This window comes from Rhinichthys klamathensis, unplaced genomic scaffold, assembly GCF_029890125.1.
Source record: "Rhinichthys klamathensis goyatoka isolate OS25496 unplaced genomic scaffold, OSU_Roscu_1.1 h1tg000395l_1, whole genome shotgun sequence".
NCBI classification, from domain to species: Eukaryota; Metazoa; Chordata; class Actinopteri; order Cypriniformes; family Leuciscidae; genus Rhinichthys; species Rhinichthys klamathensis.
In genome coordinates, this window is record NW_026606897.1 from 2,809,247 (window position 1) to 2,819,161 (window position 9,915).

General features: G+C 39.2%; 1 protein-coding gene and 1 long non-coding RNA gene across 2 annotated transcripts; one reads left to right on the plus strand and one right to left on the minus strand.

The window, feature by feature from the left end:
• Positions 1–1,056: 1,056 nt before the first annotated feature.
• hoxa2b (homeobox A2b) lies at positions 1,057–3,633 on the plus strand. The gene is made up of 2 exons (XM_056234432.1): positions 1,057–2,060; positions 2,646–3,633. The coding sequence occupies exons 1-2, from the start codon at positions 1,700–1,702 to the stop codon at positions 3,374–3,376; spliced, it is 1,092 nt and encodes a 363-aa protein (XP_056090407.1). The 5' UTR covers positions 1,057–1,699; the 3' UTR covers positions 3,377–3,633.
• Positions 3,634–6,407: 2,774 nt separating this feature from the next.
• On the minus strand, positions 6,408–9,830 carry LOC130070157 (uncharacterized). The gene is made up of 3 exons (XR_008803846.1): positions 9,487–9,830; positions 7,911–8,048; positions 6,408–6,817 (listed from the first exon to the last, which is right to left on the minus strand). It is a non-coding gene; the product is annotated as an uncharacterized LOC130070157 (long non-coding RNA).
• Between the last annotated feature and the right edge of the window lie 85 nt (positions 9,831–9,915).

Genomic DNA, 9,915 nt, shown 5'->3' on the forward strand with positions numbered 1-9,915 from the left:
ATCCATTCTGTTAGGCCTATCTAATTAAAATAAACACAATGCAATGTAAATATGATTTAATATTTCAACAGATAAATTAACATATAATTAATATTACATTTAACAGTATCCATAAAGACACATCCTTGATAGATCTCGATGTTCAGCTCGTGAGAAACGATGAAGATTTTTCGTTCGTGTTGGAAATGTGTAGGAAGGAGAAGAATGCCGACACCCACGTTCTTCTACACACAATAGCTCCTGTGTAGTTGCAAAAACACACGTTTTTTTCTCTTAAAATCAATATGTAATCCTATTCATTCCCAACCCTTCGATAAAGGCTGGCTTTCCAGAAACGAAAATCTAAAAACAAACGAGTTTAGGTCCGAAATAACGCTGGTCCATTCGAAGCACATCCGGTATGAAATTATGTTCAAGGCCAATCCTTTAATCGGAAAATATCACTTTAGTCATTTTAATTTATAAAATGGAGAAAGTCTCAACCGTTAGTACTACGTTGTTCTCTTCTTCCTGGCCACATATGATCTAAGGGAGTGTTAGATGGTTTAAATGTGTTCTTAGGGCACTAAGCTGTCAGACCTTTTGGCGTGTAAGATTGATAGCGTGCAGGCTTCCAGGGCTCTTTGTTTGGAATATAAGCAATAAAGTGCTCGAGGCCTACACCTACTTAGCTAAAGACTTCTGAGGGCAACATAGAAGAGACATTCTTGAACGAAAAAAAAACTAGTGGATTTACACTTTTATTTTTACATGAATAATAACATTGGTGTGTAGCGATGTGTTTCCTGCACGATTTAGCAACGTTTAAACAAATTGGCTCAATTCAGGTAAAATGCATAATGTGTTATTATTTACATATTACAAAATATATTCTTTTTCAACTGAATGTATTATCAGACATTTCAGAAATTCTGCATTGAATATCAACGATGTTAGATGCCCTACTAGTAGAAGAATGTAATTAAAAAAAATCGGAATTTATGTAGTTTTATGAGTTCAGTCATTTAAACATAACAAGGCTACAATGTCTCAAACTAAAACAACACTAATGCAAGCGTAATGCGTCAGTGCGCGTGTAAACACGCGGGCACGTCAGGGCTTTCAAAGAATTTGCCTGCGCTCTCAGTGTGCGCGCGTACTCTCGCGCGCGTTTGCTCGTGCATTCACAAACGAGAGCGCGCATTCTCTAAGAAAGTAGTAAAAAACCCAGACTCTGGATTAATGGGTTTCCTCGATCGTGGCTATTGGTCTGTGTTTTATGTGTTCAGTTGCTGTGTTGAGGGATCTTCAGCCGAGGGCCGGTCAAAAAATAAGGGATAAACAGCAGACTGTCACTCTGGTTCAGGTACTGGCTATACTTATCATCTACGGAGCAGTGGGCAAACTGACCATAAATGCGTAAATAAACTAGCCCGTCCCAGAGAGTGAGGCGTTCCTCTTGGACTTTTTTCGATCAATCACACAGACAGTGGCTTCTTTTGATTAAACCCCAAATTGTCATTGGACAGAGGTAATCATGTGACAAGCAATACGGTCCAATTTCAACCTTGTCTCCATGAAAGCAATAGTTTAATGGCACCGCGGTCCCCATACGGCCGTAATCAGCAAAATAGTTTTTTTTTTAACCCGGCACGATATTTCATTATATCTTCCTTGGGTCACAAATTTGTGAGCGGCGAATTTGCAAGACTTGGAGGAGATGAATTACGAATTCGAGCGAGAGACGGGTTTTATCAATAGTCAGCCGTCGCTCGCTGAGTGCCTGACATCTTTTCCCCCTGTCGGTGATGCATTTCAAAGTTCATCAATCAAGAGCTCGACGCTTTCACACTCGACACTGATTCCTCCTCCTTTTGAGCAGACCATTCCAAGCCTGAACCCCGGCAGCCACCCTCGCCACAGCCGGCCCAAGCAGAACCCTAATGGCTCATGCCCGCTGTCTGCCGCATCCTTACCCCCAGAGTACCCTTGGATGAAGGAGAAAAAGGCATCCAAGAAAAACCAGACAACTTCGACAGCAACAAACACCGACCCTGGTCCACTATACTTCTCCCCTCAAGGTATTTGGATTTAATGCAATTTCATCGTGTTACAGTTCTTTGCAAACGAAATGCAATTGTTTTTATTATCAGTATTATGATTTTTAATTGCCGCGTTGCGCAAGGCCATGCTGGTGAAGATGCATGATAGTTTGTTATCCTCATGGGTCATGTGAACTGAACGCGAACAAGTTAATACCTAAAAGTTTTTTTGTTCGTTTTTGGATGCGAAAGAATCTGTTCTGGACAACTCCTAAACTGTGTGTTAGCTACTTGTAGTGCAGGGCATGAATTTTAATATTTGACAGTAATGAAGAATGATAGATTGCCATTACTCAACTCGGCAGCTGGCGTGTTCATTAATCTTCACTCGGACCTCTCCGCACTCACACCAGACACATCAGTATATTCTGGCATAGGGGATGAGGACACAAATTATTCAAGTGCTGTGGCTCCATTCCCACAAACAATTTATGCTCCCTGAGAAACGCAATATATTTGACAAGTTTGTGGGGTCAGCTTTAAGCCCCACAGCGCCGTTGTAAAAAATCAAGAGTTATAATTAGTGGCGTATCAATAATGTATAATGCTATAATCCCTTCATAGGCTCGCCCGAGATTTCTGATGGTGGCAGTGGGGCAACTCGTCGACTCAGAACGGCGTACACCAACACTCAGCTGCTGGAGCTGGAGAAGGAGTTCCACTTCAACAAGTATCTCTGCCGACCAAGGCGCGTGGAAATCGCCGCTCTGCTGGATCTCACCGAGCGGCAAGTCAAAGTTTGGTTTCAAAACCGGAGAATGAAACACAAACGGCAAACACAGTGTAAAGAAAACCACAACGGCGATGGAAAACCACCGAGCTTGGAGGAGGCAGGCGGACGGGGTGATGGGAAATCATTCTTCGAACAAGTGGCAAACAATGTATCAGGGGCGCTTTTGGAAAGAGAGGGTTATCCATTTCAGCAGAATACCTTAACTTCACAACAGTCACAGAATGGACACAATAGTGATTCCCAAAGCGCAACTGCCTCTCCTTTAGGTAGCAATGACAAACATCTGAAACATTTTCCCAACCCGTCACCCACTGTTCCTATCTGCGGCTCAACAATGGCCCCGGATTGTGCATCTGCTCAGGACAATGGCAGTCCCTCGGCCCTGGACGTCTCTTTACAGGACTTCAACGTTTTCTCCAACGATTCATGCTTACACCTCTCAGATGCCGTGTCCCCAAGTTTGTCAGAATCTGTAGACAGCCCCATTGGTTTATCAACGGAGGCCTTTGATTTCTTCTCTGAGACGCTTACAACAATCGACCTGCAACACTTGAGCTACTAACTCTAACTGAAGTTTCATTATAGGGACGTCAATATTTTCTCACATTGATGGTCTGTGTATTTAATTGTGACTTTAAATATAGGCCTAGACCATTAATCAATGAGGTAAGTTTTTCAATAATCGAGTGATAATTTTTGTGTACAGAGAAAATATGGCAGGAAAAGAAGTGATATTTTTCACGTTTTATTTTTGTATCGCTCGTCGGCAAAGCGCCATATTTTCATAGAATAAATTTGTACTTGTTATTGAAAATAAAAGCGGAGTTATTTCTTTCTTCACTATTCCGATTAAGAAATAACAGGTTTGTTATTAAACATGAAGTAAGATTCAAAGTAGACCTATATTATTACTATTTAGGCTACTATTTTGCTGATGTATTATGATAAAGTTTTGTGTAGGCTATTTACCTGTTGAAGATTAATGAATTGTTCCATCATTTTTCGAGGGACAAATTCAGATATGTATAAGGATGCCAAAAGTAGGCTAAGTTTAGAACCGCTAATCAAAACTAATATAGGCCTATCTTGGAAACTATTAGCGCGCACAATTAATACGCAGTTAATTGCGTGCTACATTCTTTTTTATTATTAATCTTTGCTAATTTCCCAGTTGCGTAGTTGGTGTTAAATTTTGATTTCTAACTGTATAAAATTAACCCGATGGGAAGTTTTAGATGCCATCAAATTTGTAGACTAAAACAGAATACACCCAAAAAGAGACTGATGTTTTTGATGCTGCGTAAATAAGACCTTTACTGTATCTGACGACACATGGAATCTCCTGGCCAAGAGCTATAACGTTTTGGAGTTCAGCAATTAAATTTTATTGCCTATTAAACCTTCAACAGGGGGTTGGTGTTGAGGCAGCACTCCGCGTAATTCAATCCGCCGCTGAGAATGAGAACGGATTTCAACAGTCAAACCACATTTAAAAAAAAAATTTATTTAGCTTATATAATTTATAATAATTATTAATTTATATACATTGTATATGGCATGTGATTAATGTAGGCTAACCGTATCCCAAATCAGACCGCGGCTAATAACTATGGTTTTATCAACAGACAACGCCGTAAGGAATGATCTGACAATATAGGATAAACTAAGACTTAGGTCTGCTCGTGTTTTATTTATACTTTTTTAACTCCAAATCTGAATAAATAGCTAATAAACGACCTCATTTGAATGCTTCGGCCCTCTGTGAACTCTAGGCCTGTGTCCTCTTGGACTAATTCTATTGATAGGCTATAGCCTACGCTCGTTACAGCCTTAACATAACTCAATTTTAATCTTTATCGATAAGGGAGGATCTTGGCAAATGCTTTTTACTTTTTGCACAATAAAAAGACTGTCAATTCTAGTTCTGTATATTAACGGAAACATTTAGGTAGCCTAATTTATTTTTAAATAAAAAACTGTTAAACCACGATTAGTTCTTATCCGTGGCTGGTGGATCCTATTTAATAATAAGGGTGACTCGAGTCATTTTTAATGATATGTACAGGCCTACACGATTAAGTGCAAGTTCCGTTCCTGTACGAAATTCAATTGTGAGGTTACCAATACAAAACTCCATTTATAGGCTATGAGACGAAATCGGCGGTTCATCGAAAAGAGTGTAGGCCTACAGTGAAATAGCGTTGGGGAATATTTCCAAACATCTGACGCCACGTTGCACCAGTAAGTGTTGAAATGGAAACGAGGCCTAGCAGCCAACAGCTCACACCGCACATAGGCATTTGTTAGAGACGCAGAATGATCCGAGTCGTAGTATAAGTATGGGCTGGCTAAGTTAGGCTACAACACAGGACTGATGTAGGACTGATATGATACTATCACCATGGTAGACCTATCGGCATAGTTTATGTCTACAATGGTCTGAGGGCTTTTCAGATATTATCAAAAGTATATGTTTCAAATTCTCCAATCTTCCAGTTGGTTAAATAAATGGATATTATGATCTCTAAACTATTATTTAAAAAGTTTAATCATACACAAAGAGATGTGTAGGCTAAAGAAACTTGTTCAGAGCACTATAGCCTACGGGCTTAGCGCCAAATCGAGGCTGAACAAATAGTTTGACTGACGTCCTTTGACGAAACCAAACACGTGATCGGCATTCTTTAACTAGGTTAAAGACTGAGTTAAGATTTGCCACAGAGAAGTGATCCAAATCCAGCTGGCTACCCAAGAGAGGTTTTTTTTTTTGTATGCAGGCCAGGGAAGAGCTTAGAATAAATTCATAGGCATTTTTTAAAAACATTTTTATTAGGCTATTTATATTATTTGATATTAGTCATTCAGAAACTGCTACACTACTGTAAAATAATTATTGTTGGGTTAACTTAAAAAGTAAGTAACCTGAATGCCTTAAAATTTTGAATTCATTTAAAAAAATTAGTTAATACAATGAAGTAGATTGGTTTAATCAACAGAAATTTAAAAATATTATGTTATCTGAACCACATAGCCTAAATTATCTAAGTTGATTTGACAAAAGAAAAAATGTTGTGATAAATCATTTTTTACAGAAAAAAATGCACTGAATAAAAAAAAAGTGTTGCTCATAAAATGTCATTGTAACCCTCTCCTTGAGAAAAGTGTGTACATAATATTTGAAATATATAAAGTGTATGTTGGATTTGGAAGTCAGCTCTTTAAACCAAATTTGCCTTTCTATAGTATATATGAATCACAATAACTCACATGAGCCCACACTAGGACCTGCGTATCACTGCAGAGAGATAAATATGTTAAAATATGGTATTGCAAGGATAATTACCTGCTATTTACTTATTAAAAACTTGCATAAAGTTTGACATGCTTCCTTTTACAGTACAGTACGTGTACTTACAGTGCACTTACCTAGAAAGTACTGGCTAATATAAGGTAAGTACATGGGTAAGGGGTAGGTTTAGGGGTAGGTTCAGGGTTAGTACCTAGTTATTACACAGTAATTGTAATTACTATAATAAGTACATAGTATGTACATGGGTAACAGGACTGTAAAAGGAAGCGTTACCCACCATTTTCACGATCCCACCCAAACAGAACAATCAACTGTTTCTTAATGAAAACTGATGTGAAACCATTCAGCATGCATAATATGTGTGTGCAGTGTGAGGCTCCGACAATGATGTTATTTTCTCAAGTGTTTTGCAGCCTAAGTTTATGGCTTTGGTTAGGGAGCCTGACATATTTTTGGTCATCCCATCATCCCACGAACGATGAACCATCTGTGCGAAGTACAATTCCGGTCTCGACAGCTAATGCCTAAAGAGGAAAGGCCTGTGCACTGCTAGTCCACTGACTCTGGCTGTAATGTCTATGCAGGCATTTAAAGTCAGTGCACTCAGCCTTCAGCTGGTTTCCATGGAAACATGCATTTAAGCTTGGTGGTCCCTTTTGTCATTCCTATGCAGGTGGGCTTCATGCAGATATTCTGAGGGTGGAGCAAAATTAGAGCAGAACCACCAAATATAAACAGCAAGACACACATAGCTGCAAATTGATATATGACTTTGAGTGTGCAGTTATGTAAAGCTAATACCACTTAAAGGGATTGCTCATTTAAAAATGACAATCTGTCTTAATTTTCTCACCCTCATGTACAATCTCTATGACTCTGTGGAACACAAAGAAGATTTTTGTTTGGTTTTGAAAATTATCAAATGTTGTTTTGGAATCTATTGATTTTCAATGTATGGACAAAAACAGGTAAACAAAATATATTTTTTTGTGTTCTAAAAAAAAAGCCATAAAGGTTTGTGAAATAAGGGTGCATAAATTATGACAGAATTTTCAGCTTTGAGTGAAATATCCCTTTAAGGGTCTGAATCAGAACTGGCTCAAGAACCAAGGCCAACCACAGCAACACCACAGAATACAAATGAACAAATTAGCTCTATGAAGCATGATATTATCTCATAGATCATGTTTATGGAATTCCTGAAGTATGCAATTATTCCTCTTCTAGTTGCACTTACGTGGTCTGCTTCTCAAACATCTATTTTCACTAAACATAAAAGTGCTTTTTTTTCCCCAAGGCTGCAACCGAGGCCTCAGTGTGACTCAGTCACTGCAAACGCTTCATGAATATATCAAGAGTAATTAATAATCAAAGAGTCAAAGCTCTGCCAATGAGTCACACAATTACAGCAGTTACAAATGTACATTTCAGATATGATATATGACTGCGCATGAATTCATTTGTTGACATGAAACGTGAACTCAAGGTTCAATCCAGGGGGGCCAGACTTTTTTTTCCTCCAGAAAACAGGTGGTGAAAGTGTCAAAAGACAGTTTAAATGTTTAAATGTAAGCTAATTCTAAGTCTTTTAAAAACAACACCTGAGCAGCCTAATCCCTCAGAGGCCAAGGGGCAAAAACACCATCTCATCCATCACAAAGTTGAACTTCACAGATGCCCCTGCACCCTACAGGCAGTGTGAATTTCAGTGGCAAGACCGTGCCCTCTGATGTTCTTCCTTTATGTTTGGGGGCTGTTCAGGTGGTCTGATTCAGATATGACTTACCTGTCACATGACATGTCATAGTATTTGCTGGTGACCTCATCCATCTCAGGTACGTTTTCAAGGCTGTTATGTCTTCGCTCGGCTGCTATAAAACTTTTTATTCAGTGCTGTTTGTGTTCTTCCAATAAATGAATTATTCTGAAACAAAACCAAAGCAAATGCAAATGTTACAGACTCAAGTCACAAAGCTGACACACAAAAAAAGAATGAATCAGAATCTGCCAGTCTGTGGTTTCCATATTAACTAGCATGACAGTGCTGGCGACCACAGAGTCATGTCGACCAAAAATGATTAAAACATTGTTCTTGCCCTAGAGAAAACAAGAAAGTATTATGCTAGAACTGTGGGATGAAGAGAAGTACAATATGCCTAATTTAATAAAGATGATGATTATAATGTAGCATGTTAAAGGGATAGTTCACCCAAAAATGAATGTTCTTTCATTAATTACTCATCCTCATGTCGTTCCAAACCTGTAAGACTTTTGTTCTTCTTCGGAACACAAATGAAGAACTTTTTGATGAAATCTGAGAGATTTCTGTCCCTCCATACAACTACGCAACTACCAAGCTCAAATGTGCTGCATAACATGAGAACGAACCTCATTGGTTCTTGCAGAAGCTCAAACGTGCTGCGTAGCAGACGATAATGAACCTCATTGGTTCTTATAGAAGCTCAAATGTAACATGAGATTGAACCTCATTGGTTCTTGCGGAAGTTTAAACGTGCCGCATAACACGAGAATGAACCTCATTGGTTCTTGCAGAAGCTCAAACGTGCCGCGTAACATGAGAATGAACCTCATTGGTTCTTGAGGAAGCTCAAACATGCTGCGTAACACGAGAATGAACCTCATTGGTTCTTGTGGAAGCTCAAACGTGCTGTATACACGTGTACTTCAGCAGTGGGGCATATTTGGCGTGTCTGCGTGAGAGCACCCTCTGGCTTTCAGATGGAGCAGCATTTACTACCGATCAGCCAAACTGCACTGACAAGCTGCGCATAAAATAATCGCAGCCTTTGCAGTCGTGTGCAGTTTCATTTCGATTAATCGTGCAGCCCTAGTTCTTGCAGAAGCTCAAACGTGCTGCGTAACATACGAGAATGAACCTCATTGGTTCTTGCAGAAGCTCAAACTTGCTGCGTAACATGAGAATGAACCTCATTGGTTCTTGCAGAAGCTCAAACTTGCTGCGTAACATGAGAATGAACCTCATTGGTTCTCGCACTTCAAGCGAACATGCTTGAGCTTCTTTATATCATAACTGATGTTTGTGTTGATGAATGTTTATATGTGAATAAAAGCCTAAATTCAATCTGTTCATATAAAGCGATCGAGTCTCTTCAGGAAATTTGTACTAAACCGCTCAATTCACATGGATTCGTTTTACGATCTCTTTATGAACTTTTTAAAGCGTAAAAGTGGTAGTTGCGTAGCTGTCAATGGAGGGACAGAAAGCTCTCCGATTTCATCAAAAAGATCTTAATTTGTGTTCCGAAGATGAACAAAAGTCTGAGGGTGAGTAATTAATGACAGAATTTTCACTATCCCTTTAACTGCATTAAAACACTCACACACACATTCCTCCACTTGTGGGCCAGAAGCTGAGACGTGTGAACTGAGGTGAGTCCAGATCAAACAGGCACGACCGAGGAGCATGAGATATGAAGCTGCTTCCCTGTCCTTCAAAAGGTCAAAGGGCACTTCACCTCTCTTTCCCCCTCCACGCCAGATGGATCTGTGGCCAGGTCAAATGAGGTTCAAGCAGCGCTCAAGCCGAGTGAACAAGCATGCAGGATGTCAGTGTTGAATACCAGCCAGTACTTTTATAAAGTAAATTAGCCTTTTAATCTTTCATTTGAGACATTCCTATAAATAGTCTCGTTTGCTTATGTGCATAAATATATCACTAGGCTTGTCTGCAAAATCAGTATCCATCCCACTCCAATAATACTATGAAAAAAATACATTTAAATCTGTATTCCTTTTAAAAATTAAACCCC